Source organism: Sarcophilus harrisii, chromosome 3 (genome assembly GCF_902635505.1).
Source record: "Sarcophilus harrisii chromosome 3, mSarHar1.11, whole genome shotgun sequence".
Taxonomy (NCBI): domain Eukaryota; kingdom Metazoa; phylum Chordata; class Mammalia; order Dasyuromorphia; family Dasyuridae; genus Sarcophilus; species Sarcophilus harrisii.
The window spans coordinates 220354108-220367847 of NC_045428.1; the positions used below are offsets into that span (position 1 = coordinate 220354108).

General features: G+C 32.4%; 1 protein-coding gene across 3 annotated transcripts in view; it reads left to right on the forward strand.

Moving 5' to 3' along the window:
- Positions 1 to 13740, forward strand: part of TUBGCP5 (tubulin gamma complex associated protein 5) — a 49500-nt gene that overhangs the window by 10813 nt on the left and 24947 nt on the right. For all 3 annotated transcript variants that reach the window (XM_023500394.2, XM_003765621.4, XM_031959083.1), the window contains 6 exons: positions 3193 to 3310; positions 3876 to 3965; positions 5115 to 5208; positions 6107 to 6353; positions 6523 to 6725; positions 11665 to 11780. In XM_023500394.2, coding sequence (XP_023356162.1) covers positions 3193 to 3310; positions 3876 to 3965; positions 5115 to 5208; positions 6107 to 6353; positions 6523 to 6725; positions 11665 to 11780 — 868 coding nt within the window. The remainder of the gene's footprint in view (positions 1 to 3192; positions 3311 to 3875; positions 3966 to 5114; positions 5209 to 6106; positions 6354 to 6522; positions 6726 to 11664; positions 11781 to 13740) is intronic.

The window sequence follows — 13740 nt, forward strand, 5'->3', positions numbered from 1 at the left end:
GCACCAAGAATGAAAGGCATGTTAATATAACAATACAATTTAACATGTAAGGTTGGCAAAAGGGAATAATTGGAAAGAGAGCAAGAGAAATGTAAGTTGGGGCCAAATTATGCCTTTGAAACTTGTGTTATTGGATTTAGGGGAAGTAGGTAATAGGAAACCATTGAAAGTTTTACAGTGAAGGATATGCAAGTGAGAAGAGATTTTTGTAGTAACATTTCTTTTTTCTTTTTAAACATTTATTTCATATTTATTTTCCCCCAATTACATGTAAAAACAGTTTTTAAAATTAATGATTTTCAAAACTGAGTATGGGAAAAGATTTCCTTAAAAAATCTTTTATTGGGATATTTTGGGTTGGTTTGGTTTTTTTTTTTTATTATCACTTTCAGAAACTTCAAATGTCTGTTTTTTCTACCCTTAGATCATTGCTTTATAACAAAGAAGTACAGTTAAGCAAAACACATGGAAACGTTAGGTTATAGAAAGAATTATCTTGAAGCATTGTATAGAATGGAAGAGACTGGAAGGCAGGAAACAGGATAGGGAGATGTTTCAGCAGTATAGAAAGAAATAGACTGGATTTTGTGATGGTAGAATGATAGGAAGGGATTCGTTACCTCTATGGAAGTAAAAATGATAGGATTTAGTTTGATTAAGATGGAGGTAGGGCCAAAGGCCACAGGTGTTTTTAGCCTGTATAACTAGCTTCATAGTATTGTCATTAACAAATCTGCCTTACATGCAGAAGGTCCTGAGTTTAAAACTCAATGGAGCTATGTTGATCCATCTTAAGGTAGCAATTCATTGGGAAGAGTATTGGATTTGGAATCAAAGGACCTAAGTTTGAATCCTGGCTTTACATGTAGAACCATTGGATAGTCACTTCACATCTTTGAACCTCAGTTAGTTATCTATAAAATAAAGTTGGCCTACATGGCTTCTTGAAGTCCTTGCTCTCATTCTGTGATCCTATGACTCCCACCATTTTACCTGTCCATTTTCAGCCTGAAAAAAAAGAGACAAAGTTCATTGTTCCTGCTCATTTTATTTCAAAATTGGAGCTTGTAATCATGGAGGCAGAAATTCTTGGTTGTGCAATAAACCAGACTGTCTTGATTCACACCCCTTCCCCACCTTCCCCAAAAGTGCACAGTTGTGTACTTTGTGCAGTAAGCCTTGGAAGTGAAAGAATACCATGGCCAATTTTTTGAAGAAGTTTTTATAAAAATGGAAGAAAAGTATGGTGAAGTTGAAATGAATATTTGTGGTAACCTTGGGGATCATTTTGTATAAAATGTATATATAAAGTTTCACCATGAGGAAGATATAGAAAAGAGTGTCCTTGACTTAAACAATCACTGGTTTAGTGCTGTTGCTAATATGAGAATGCAGTCAAGGTTGTTGCATCTAAACTCATCTCCCAAAAACTATAACTGCAGTTGCATGGGCATCATTTTAAGAAGCATAAGTCCTCATCAAGATCTTGTGAATGTCATTCTTGGCTAAAAGATGATTGAGGCTGTGGTAGTGGCAACGATGTGGTAAATTAGTGGAATTACTAGAAAGAGGAAAACTAAGATAAGCACTTAGGTGAGGGGTTGACATTCAGTTTTCATAGAAAATAATATTACAGTTAAACTTTTTTCTAGTTAACTATTAAGAATGTATGTTCTTTCTTAATAGAAGCAGCTTTTACTATTTCATAGTTTTATTTTATTGGACTTTGAAATTCATGAGGGCAAGGATAATATTTTATTTTATTTTTTTGTCCCATATGGTAGGTAACATGTGCACAATAGGTATTTATATGCATATTTGTTGTTTGAATTTTTTTAGTTCTGGTTAATGACATTTCTTTGAATTTTTTATTTCATCACATCAATATGCATATTAATCAATATTTTGATTCAATTCAATAAATGTTTATTTTGCTTGCTATGTTCAAGACACTATAATAGGTACTGGCGATACAAAAACAAAACCAAAATAGTCTCAACCTTCAAGGAGCTTACATTTTACTAAGATGATATAATCTAGTATACAAATAATTAAGTTCAAAGTAATTTTAAAAGAGCTGGAAAGATTGTAACTAGAGGGATAGAGAAAGAAGATAGAATCCAAGGTGTTCTTTGTTTTTTGTTTTCTCAATAGTATTTTATTTTTCAATTACATGTAAACATAGTTTGCATCATTCATTTTTGTGAGATTTTGAGTTCCAGATTTTTTTCTCTCTCCCTCCTTTACTTCTTCTCCAAGACAGCAAGCAATCTGATATAGGTTATACATATAAAATAATTTTAAGCATATTTCCATATTAATTATGTTGTGAAAGAAGAATCATAAAAGGGGAGGAGAAACCATGAGGAAAAAAAAAAGGTGGAAATACTACACTTTGATTTACATGTGGATGACATTTTGGGTTCCAAATCTATTGGAATTGTCTTGGATCATTGCAATTGTTGAGAAGAGCTAAGTCTATCACAGCTGATCATGACATAATCTCTCTGTTACTGTGTACATTGTTCTCCTGGTCCACTCATCTCACTCAGTAAAACTTTCCAGGCTTTTTGGACAATATTTGTCATGTTGTGCAAGAAAAATTAGACCAAAAATCAGTTTCTAGTTCTTTGCCACTACAGAAAAAAGATGCTACAAATATTTTTATACATTTCCTTCTTCTCCGAGTTAGAGACCCAGTAGAGACATTGCTAGACACTGTATGCACGGTTTGATAGCCCTTTGGGCATTATTCCAAATTGCTCTCCAAAATGTCTAGGGTCAGATCACAATTCCACTCCCAAGGCATCTATGTCCCACTTTTTCCACATCCTTTTCAAAATTTATTATTGTCCCAATTGTGCTTTTAAAGAAGCTTGGGATTGAAAACTAAATATGAGAAAGGAGTGTATCCCAAACATGGGAGACTCCTGTGCAAAGTCATGAAAGTGTGAAGTAGAATGCTATGTATGAGGAACAACTAGTAGGCTATTTTGATTGAAATAGTAATGTGTGAAAGAAAGAAAACCACATGAAATAAAACTAGGAGGTTAAGTGGGAGCCAGATTATGGAGGACTTCAAATGCTAGGCTGAGGAGTTGGTATTTTATTCTATCATTTATATAATAATTTATATAATGATTTTAATGTAGTTGCTATTCCAGAAAATTCAACTTTCAAATATCTTTCCAGTTGGTGAGCCAGATGCACGAAGTTGGTTGGAGCAGCATGTTGTCCTTCAGTATTGGACAGCCAGACCCTCACGTTTCTCTCATAGTTTGCATTTGCACTCCAATTTATCTTCTGTATGGTAAGGCAATAAAAATAGTATTAAAAATAATACTTTAAATTGGGTAATTCTTGTTTATCTGCTTTTGAATTTTAATTGAGCTATTTTTCTATACAAAGGTGGTACCCTTTCTGCATTATATATTTGGTTGAATTATTTTTAAAATATGACTTCAATTTAGGATTCTCATGATTTATCTTTTACAATTCAATAAGTAGATTATTTTATTGGTTTATTTTGCCTTATATACCCATCAAACAGTCAAGAAGCACCTTGCTTTATCCAAAATCACAAGTTAATAAGTGTCAGAGATGGATTTGGATTTAGTTTCTTTTTTTTTTTTTGGACATCTAGGGTTACACCCCAGATTTTTGAATAACTTTTTTGGAAGCATACTTATTGTTTTATGATTATGATTCTGGGCATGTCTTAAAATTATAATTATCAGTATGTTCATTATTGTTCACTGGTTATTAGCACCAGGTGGCTTGTAAAGTATAAGAGACCTATTCAAAGTAAAAAAAGAAATTATTTTATTTTAAGAGAAATATTTTATGTTAACAACGGATGTTTATGATCTTTTTAGGGATCAACATTTATACAGTAGTGATCCATTGTATGTGCCAGATGACAGAACCTTTGTTACTGAAACACAGGTTATCCGAGAAACACTTTGGTAAGACTTTTTTTGTACTAAATATGCAAATGAGCCATACTTTATGTAGTATAAAGTGATAAAGGAGATGAGATTTTTCCAAAGTTACTGAGCTAAATAAATACTGGGGATTTGTCTGAGACATATAGAAGTTAATTGCTTTATCCAAAATCACAAGTTAATAGATCTCAAAGATGGATTTGAATTTAGTTCCTTCTTGATTCTAGCCCTGTATTCTATCCACTATGTTTCCCTACCGCACCAAATATCCAAAATAATACAGCATAAGAAAATTTATTAGTGGAAAGTTTGGACTTTAGTTTGTTGAAAGGTTATATTTTGAGGATGCTACAAAAGCAGGTTAGAAATACGTTAGTGTGACATTTTGAAAACATAAGAAAATACAGTTATGCTGTATGGACATGTATACATATATTGTATTTAACATATACTTAAACATATTTAACATGTATTGGTATACCTGCCATCTGGGGAAGGGGGTGGGGGGAAAGAAGGAAAAAATTGGAACAAAAGGTTTTGCAGTTGTCAATGCTGAAAAATTACCTATGCATATATCTTGTAAATAAAAAGCTATAATAAAAAAAAAGTACTAAAAAAAAAATGTAGAAACAGAGATAATAGAAGACTAGAGGTATCTGATAAACTATGAAGAAAACATAAGCATAGATATTTTAATTAGGTTGAGAGTAATCATATGTATTAGCATGTGACTTGAAGGCATAAATACAGAAAGGAACTGAATTTCTTAAGAAATTACACTATATTCATGTAAAAATGGAAAATACACCCTGCAATATTAATACTATATTACTTCAAGCTTCTTGCCTTCAGCAGTTTGGGGCTGACATTAAATTTGAGAAGAACTGATTACAAAAGATTTTCACTGTCAGATTTTGAGGAATAAAATACTACAGATGTTTCTCCTTAGTCAGAAGACTGTATGATTGGAGTGCTTTAATTTTTGTGGTTAGGAAACTTGGGAATCAAACATTTATATTTGATATGCTTGATTTCATTTTGTAATTTTAAAAGAATTTACCTTTTTTAAAACCTTGGATCTTTTTTCAGAACTTTGAAAATATTCCTGTGAAAGAACTTTTTTCCTAGATTTTAAGTATATTAACTTCTCTTTTTTTTTTTTTATTATAGGTTACTTTCAGGGGTAAAAAAACTTTTCATTTTTCAGTTGAATGATGGGAAAGTTACTGTGAGAAATAATATTGTAGTAACTCACTTGACACATGTAAGTCATTAGTAAATAAGCCTTTCCTTCCCTTTATTTATTTAAAGTTTTACCATACTGAATTTTAAGAGGTTTTGAGGACTTGTAATTAAAAAATCAGAAGTGAATATTTGTTTCTTATGGCTTTGTATCAGTTGATGTAGACTTCCTGGTACCTGAATGTCCCGATATATAAACTAGGAATATTATTAAAGGAAGATAGTTTTTCTTTATTTCTGGCTCACAAAAATGTTAGGATAAATTATACATTTCATGTATAGATTCAGCACTTGTGCAGTGGTGGTCTACTTGTGTGCTAAATAATAGCACCTTTTTTCCTGAAATACAGATCATACGAGAAACACTTCGATAAGACTATTTGCACTAAGTACATAAATGAGCTATCATTTATAATAATTCTTAGGGGTAGAAAAAGTAGTTGGGACAGGGAGGGAGAAAAGAGACAAACTACCTGCTTCATTGTCTTGAATTTCCCAGTCTTTCTAGGGTTCTGATTTTCATTTAGAAAATTGAGGGGTTTGGATTAGATTACCTTTAAATCTCTTAAATGTTGTAATTCTTTAAAGTCCTAGGCCTTGGTATTGCCCTAAAGCTACATATCCTCATAGAATTTATTACCTCTTTATAATGTCTCTGTGGTTTTTTTTAAAAAGGTAAAAAATATAATTTTTTTGGTAATATAATATTATAAAGTGAATTTTCCATATATTTTCCCTGGATGTGAAATTTGAATGTTCATCCTAAGTTTATTTTCTTTTTATAAAATATTCTGAGTTTTAATTAAAACTATACTTTTAAGTATATTAAATTACAGGAGCCAAATTTTTATGTTAATAAGTAGAAATTTGAGCTTTCTGGTTTTGAGTGAGACTAATTTAATTATGAAATATTCTTACAGAACTGTTTAAGATCGGTGCTGGAACAAATAGCAGCATATGGCCAAGTTGTATTTAGACTACAGAAGTTCATTGATGAAGTAATGGGGCACAGCTCAGAAAGTACATTACATGGAAATGTTTCTACATCTAAGAAGTCTACTGAACCCCCATTTAGAACCTACCAAGCTTTCATGTGGGCCTTGTATAAATATTTCATTAGTTTCAAAGAAGAACTTAGTGAAATTGAGAAATGTATCATTAATAAAGGTATTGAAATAATTCAGTTTTGCTTATGATATTATAAAAAAATAACTTTTAATTTTTATTTTTGGTTTTATGATTAATACACACATTAGAAACTATTAAAAAATCTCATATGTAGCATGCATTTTACAAATTTATGTTATTCTTTTTCCTATTTGGTTTATTTTTGTAGATACAACAGTTACTCTTTCAATAGTGATAGACAAATTATCACCTCGATTGGTACAGCTCAAGGTTCTCCACAAAGTTTTTAGCACTGGAGTGGCAGAAGTACCACCTGATACCCGAAATGTTGTTCGAGCTTCTCACCTCCTTAATACACTTTACAAAGCCATTCTGGAATATGACAATGTCGGTGAAGCCTCTGAACAAACGGTATGCTGAACTGATGTTTAGTTTAAATCACATGAAGTCAACTAAACAAAACTGATGTGAAGGTGACCTTGATTTCCACAAGGTTTGTCAAAAAGTGCAAGCTCTTACACATTATATTAAACTAGAAAAGTTTTGATCCCAGGCTAAGTGAAAGACTGTTAAGTCTGTCAAAAGAAGAATTAACTTAGCTTAAGTTTAGAGGGATCATTGAAAGTGGGTACAGGAACTCACAATGTTAGCTCAGGTATAAAGGATTATGAATTGAATTGCTGGAGGAGTGGAATACCCACACCAATAAAATTAGAAATAATTTAGAGTATTTAAGGAATACAGCATCTAATAGGGCTTATGGCACACTTGAAGCTGTGATATAAAATTTAAAAACCTAAATGTTTTTAAAGCCTCTATGTTCTTTTGGCAAAAGTAGTTAGAAATGAAAGAAAACATTTAGAGACTAAAATTTGCAAAAGTAGAAGAATTGAACATTCATTCTAGCAAAGGTTTGTAAATATAATTTTACCCATAATATTTACCTAATTATTAACATTTATGAATAAGATAGTGACAACAATATAGTGAGTGGCAAGAGTACTGGGCCTAAAGTGGAAGTCTAATACCAGTTCTGCCCCAAACTTGTTGTATGAATATGGGCAAATCACTTTATATTTCTAGGCCTTACTTTCTTGGTATGCAGAACAAGGGCTTAGATCAGATGATCTTTAAAGTTCTATTCATCTCTAAGCTCTGTCATAGAATTTTTTGCTTTAAAATCCTATCTTTATTTTGACCTAGATGTTCATGATTTATATTACTATTTTACAGCATTTGGAAAAGGCTTTTTATCAAGAATACATTATTCATTTGACTTATAACTCCTAGAAGATATTGAAGATATAATAAACCTATAAAGTATTTGTAAAGGTATAAATAGTTTTAGGTTTGTTATAGTTTGAATATGTATTATCAGAATAACCAGACTAGCTCAGATAAAAATGGTAATTCTTCTGAAATGTATGCAAGTTAAAAGTAGTGTTAAACATTACTAGCCAATTCAGCTTTTGCTTGAGAAAGGTTGGCGATGATACAAAATACCATAATACTTATTGGTGGTGATTATGTCTTTCCTTGTTGATTTTTTTTTTTTACTTAAATATTTAAACTTAATATATAGCAAAAAACATAAACTTTTAGGGCTATAAAGAACAGAGAATTGTATATGAAATTGTTAACTAATATTTCATAGTTTGATTTTTAAATGTATATTCGTTTGTATTTTAGTAACAAAACTTTGCTTGTATATTTAACCTTCTGAACTTCTATTTTGTGTTTTTTTTATTTTTCATTTATAATTTTCTTCATTTTCTTCTTTTTTCATCACTTTCACTGCCTACCCTCACCTGTTTCTTATTAACTTTCACTCAGTCAGTAAACTTTAATTAAGCACAAATTATATGCTAGTCTGACTTGGTAAATTATATCTGAAGAAGGTGTATTTTTTTTACATTATTTTATTTTAGTTTACATTACATATAAAAATTTTACCAACCTAACAGGCTAATGTTATAATTTAGCCTATTGAACATTATCTTCAATACATATATGAAAAAAAGATTTTCCAGACTTAAGTAGTTTTAAATGGTGAGTTATAGCTATATCAAGTGGAATAAGCATGTACATTTTAAAAAATTCATTTATATTGAAATTGAAGTATTTTAATTCTATCAATCAGAGGTGTAGGCATCACTTAGACTAATACATCTTCTCTTTATTACAGTTTATCAAGTATGGGGCTGGGAATAAAAAGACAAAAATGAAACAATGCTTAATCTCATTATTACCTTCTGCTAGATAGGGAAACAACATGTATACAGAGAAGTAAATATAAAATGTATATAAAACATGAGGGTGGAGCTCTAATAAGAGGGGGAATCAGAAAATCCTCTTTTAAGAGGTGGCACTTAAGGTGAGGCTTAGAGTCTCTTCATACTTTACAGAGTCTTTCCACACATTCTGTACCAACCAACTACACTGATATTTGTTTTTTACTTGTATCCAATTATTGTGTACAAAGAAGAGCAAATAGGCCAGCTTGGCTAGAACATCAAGCATGTGACAGGTCAGTGATACATAATCAGTCTGGAAAAATGAGTTGGGGCCAAATGACTGAAAAGCTTTGATGCTAAACAGAAGAGTTTGTATCTTATCATAGAGACAGTAGCAAGCCACTGAAGCTTCTTGATTAGGGAAATTACATGGTCAGACGCTGCTTGTCTACTTATTCTTCCGAACTTCTTTTTCTCTACTAGTTTCAGTGTAGTATCTGCAGGGAGCATAGTTTAGGGATTACTTGACTATTGATTGACTAGATTACTTGAATCTACTAATAGATTCAAGTAGACTAATCGGTAAGCTTTTGCACTAGTCCAGGCAAAAGGTGATGAGGGCTTAAACTAAGATACTAATGGTAAGAGAAAGAAAAGGCAGGGGGAGAATTGATAAGACCTGGCAACCGGTTTATTATAGGAATTGAGTAAGAGTGAAAAGTCAGGGATGAGTAAAGTGAACTTAAGTAACTAGAAGAATTGCACTTGATAGAAACAGAATATTTAGGAGGAAATTTGGATTTTAGGGGAAAGGTAATGAATTTAAGTTTGAGTTAGAAAATCATGGTATAATGGATAGGGATAGTCTTAGAGCTGGCAAAAGCCTAACTTCAAATTCTCCCTCTGATAAAACTTACTCCCTGACTTTGTGCTCTTTAATTTCTTAGTTCCAGTTTTTTTTAAGTTGTAGCATAGTTACTGCTCCATTTTGGTGGTGGGAATTTCCTCCCCTTGGTTGCCAAAGTGATTTTCTTAAAAGTTTTGGTCTGACCATGCTGTTTACCCTCCTTTCTTAGGAAACGCTTTTGACTACTATTTACCTCTAGGTCAAGTATAGAATCTTTTCTTTGCCATTTATAGCCTTTCACAAGCTGACCCCTTCTTACCTTTCTGGTTTTATACTTTATTTTCTTTTGCACACTCTACTCCAGTTCCATTGGCCTCCTTGCTTTTCTTCATGTCAGATACTCCATCTTCTAATTCCATGATTTTTCATAAGCTAACCCCATAGCCTGGAATATTTTCCCTTACTTGTGCCTCCTGGCTTCCTTCAGGACTCAGGTCAAATCCTACCTTTTCTGTCCTATTAGTCAATCTATTTAGGTATAAGGTAGTGCCACAGAATTGTTTTAATTTGCATTTCTCCAATCAGTAGTTAGCTGAGTATTTTTTCATATGGCTATAAATAGCTTTGATTACTTCACCTGAAAAGTGTTGATATCTTTTGGTCATTTACCAATTGGAGAATGGTTCTTATTTTTTTATAAATTTGACTCAGTTCTCTAAATGTTTGAGAAATGAGACCTTTATCAAAGAAACTTGCTTCAAAATTCTTTTCACAATTACTATTGCTAACTGTATTTCCTTTTATTCTCTCCTTTTCCCTTGTTCCTCCTCAAAAGTGGTTTCCTTCTGACTATCCCCTCCCTTAATCTACCCTTCTTTCTATCACCCTTCTCCTTTCTTGTTTCTCCTTTCCTTCCTACTTTCCTATAGGGTAAGATAGATTTCTATACCCAATGAGTGTGTATGTATTTCCTCTTTGAGCCAATTTTGATGATAGTAAACTTTACTCATTTCCCCTTCCCTCCCCTCAATTCCACCACTGAGTTAATAAAGACTGAAAATTACTGTGAAAAGGGGGATATTCAAAAGGGCAACTTCCTGAAGCAGACAGGAAGGGATAGAATCGAGGGCACATAAAGTTGAGAGATTGGCGTTGTCAAGAAGGGTTGCCTTTTTCTCTAAGACTGTAACAAGAGAACAGAAGGGGGCCTGATATTGAGTGGATTTGAGATGGACAGTTGGAAAGAAGAAAAAATTCATAATGGGTGGCATACTTTTTTTTTTCAGTAAAGTCTTGAGACTATCATCCTCAAATCTGAGGAAGAGAAGGGGTGGATAGTGTGGGTGGCTTGAGAAGAGGTTTGGAACAGATGCCGTGCCACATAGGATATTGAATCAGAGAAGTTAAAAAAGATTTCCTGTAGCAGTAAGGACTTGAACATATTTGTAATGCATCCATTTCCCAGAACTGTGTAACTTCCTTCAGTGGTGTTCAGCAGTGTGCTTGTATATGTGAAAAAAGTATTGGGAGCAGTCAAAAATTGGAGTTTGGAAAGGAATGAATGTAGGATAATAGATAGCCAAGGATAACTATGCTAAAGTGATTCCATATCAAGCATTAGAAAGGATTTCCTTTTAAATCTATAGGAAAGAATTTGGGGAACTCCCCGTGGTGTATTAGGATGATATTTTCTATACTTCAGTGCAGCCTTAGGTATTAGATCATATATTCTTTTAGTTGTCTTAATAAAAGAAATCCCATTTTTTAATACATGGAGAACTCTTATAGCTCTTTTTAAGCTTTTCAAGGTTGATGTGATGGTTTTTAATGAAACTCAAGTCTTTTTATTGCATCTGCATATCATTTTGATTTTATTTAATTTTAAATACAACTAGACCAGAGAAGAAATCTTGACATTTAAAAAAAAATCAATACTGCTTACTTTTCTTGTTATATCATTTTTGCTATATGAATCCTTATACTTTGCTATATGAATATATGAATCTCACGTTTCAGGAAGAAGTTAAGCTAGGTAATAATTCAGATAATGATAAAAAATATTTTTCTTGGCAGATGTTTAATAATAAGAATTTTTTTTCTTATTTTAGTTTTAGAAGACTTCTTGCCTTTTTTCCCTTGAGTTTGCCCTATAAAATATTAATATCACTTTAAAAAATGACTTATAAAAATGCTTAAAATATGTCTTTTGTCATTGTATAATGTTTTTCTATAACTGGAAGTTTGAACCATAAAATTTGATGTTATCCAGGTTTCCCTCCTTTTTTCTCTTTGGGTTGAGACTGTAAGGCCATACCTACAGACTGTGGATGAGTGGATAGTACATGGTAACCTATTTGATCCTGCAAAAGAATTTATCATTCAAAGGTAAGAACAAAAGTAAACATTGTATCAGCAAAATATAACAAACAAACTTGGTAATATTAGAAGTAAGCTGAACAGTAATTGTTCTACAGTGTCATGCAAGAGGATGATTATCTCTTTTTTTCACTCTTTGAGAGGGCAGTGTGAAATAATATACAGGCATACCTCATTTTATTATACTTTACTTTGTTGTACTTTGCAGACATTGTGTTTTTTACAAATTGAAGATTTGTTGCAATCTTGCTTTGAGAAATCTATTAACAAAAATTTTTAATAGTGTGTGTTTAATGTGTCTATGTCATATTTTGGTAATTCTTGCAATATTTAAAACTTTCATTATTTTATGTGTTATAGTGCTCTGTTCTCAGTGATATTTGATACTGGTATTGTCATTGTTTTGGAGTGCCATGAATTACACCCATTTAAAACAAAGAGCTTAAATTTTGTGTGTATTCTGACTACTCCACAGATCAGTTCTTCTCCTGTTTGTCACCCTCTCCTCAGCCTTCCCAGTTTCTTGAAACACAACAATATTGAAATTAGGCCAGTTAGTAACCTCTTAAGTGTTCAAGTGAAATGAAGAGTCAGTTGATCTGGTAAACTTCATTGTTGTCTTATTTTAAGAAATTGCCACAGCTATCCCAACCCAATCTTCAGTAACCACCACCCTGTTATTCAGCAGCCATCAACATAGAAGCAGGACCCTCCACCACCAAAGAGATTTTGATTTACTGAAAGCTCAGATGATGATTAGCATTTGCTAGCAATAAATTAAGGCATGTACTTTTTGTACATAATATTATTAAATACTTAATAGACTACAGCATAGTATAAAACCCCCCAAAATATCTGACTCTGTCACAGTATCTGCTTTATTGCAGTGATCTGCAACCAGACCTGCAATATCTCTGCTATGCTGAACTTGGAGTTGAAGAAGACCTGGGGTTAAGCTAGTGTCTGACACTTATCAGCTCTTCAGTCCTAGACAGGTCACTCACTCTTTTAGATGTCTCAGTCCACTCTGTAGGACATGGCTACAAGAGAGTTTGATAATAGAAGTTCTTGTACCAAGACTTCCTCCACTGAGGAGATTACAGATCTTTGAAGTGTATGTGGATTATGCTTTTGATGAGATTGAGATAAGATAATAAATTTTATGGTCCCTGTTTTCAAGGAATTTAAATATTAGGACAGTTTAAAAGCCTCTGAGGTCTCTTCAAGCTCTATAGCTGTGATCTTATATAAAACAGAACATGACTTACATTAGAGATATAAATTAGGTATCATGTGAGGATTGAGGAGGAAGAGACATTTTTCACTGGAGGTTCAGAATAGGCCACATAGTAGAGAAAGCATTTAAGGTGGGAGAATGAATAGAGTGTATGTCAATAGGAACAGAGGGTGACAGTCATTGTTAATTTGTCAATTGTAGCTTGATGATGACTTGGTTTAAACCACTCATCTGTTTAATTAGATCTTATATGCTTTTGTTTTTAATTAATCAGGCTACTTTTATTAACTCTTCCAATTCTGGGTTTCCTTTTCACACAAATTAAGTCTGATCTAACCAATTGGAAAAATATTAAATGTTCTTGGATAGGGAGAGCAAATATAATAAAGATGACAATATTACCCAATTCTGGGTTTTTTGGTCAGGAATCAGGCTCTTAGAAAATTGTTATAGAAAGATATAAAACAGAAATAATAGTCTCATTATTATTAATCATTATCTCATTCTCATTTTAAAATTTATTTTATCTTATTTTTAAGACTGGATCTTTCTATTTTATCAAGACTGGAAAAACACATGCCTGATTCCAATTTTGGTCAACATGGGAGCTTTAACTGTTTTTCCAAACTGGACTGGTTCACCCACCTCCCTAACCATCTTTTTCCCCAATTTTCCGTACTATATTCATGTTATACTTAGACTTAATAGGTTGAGTCTGTAATTAAGGACTAC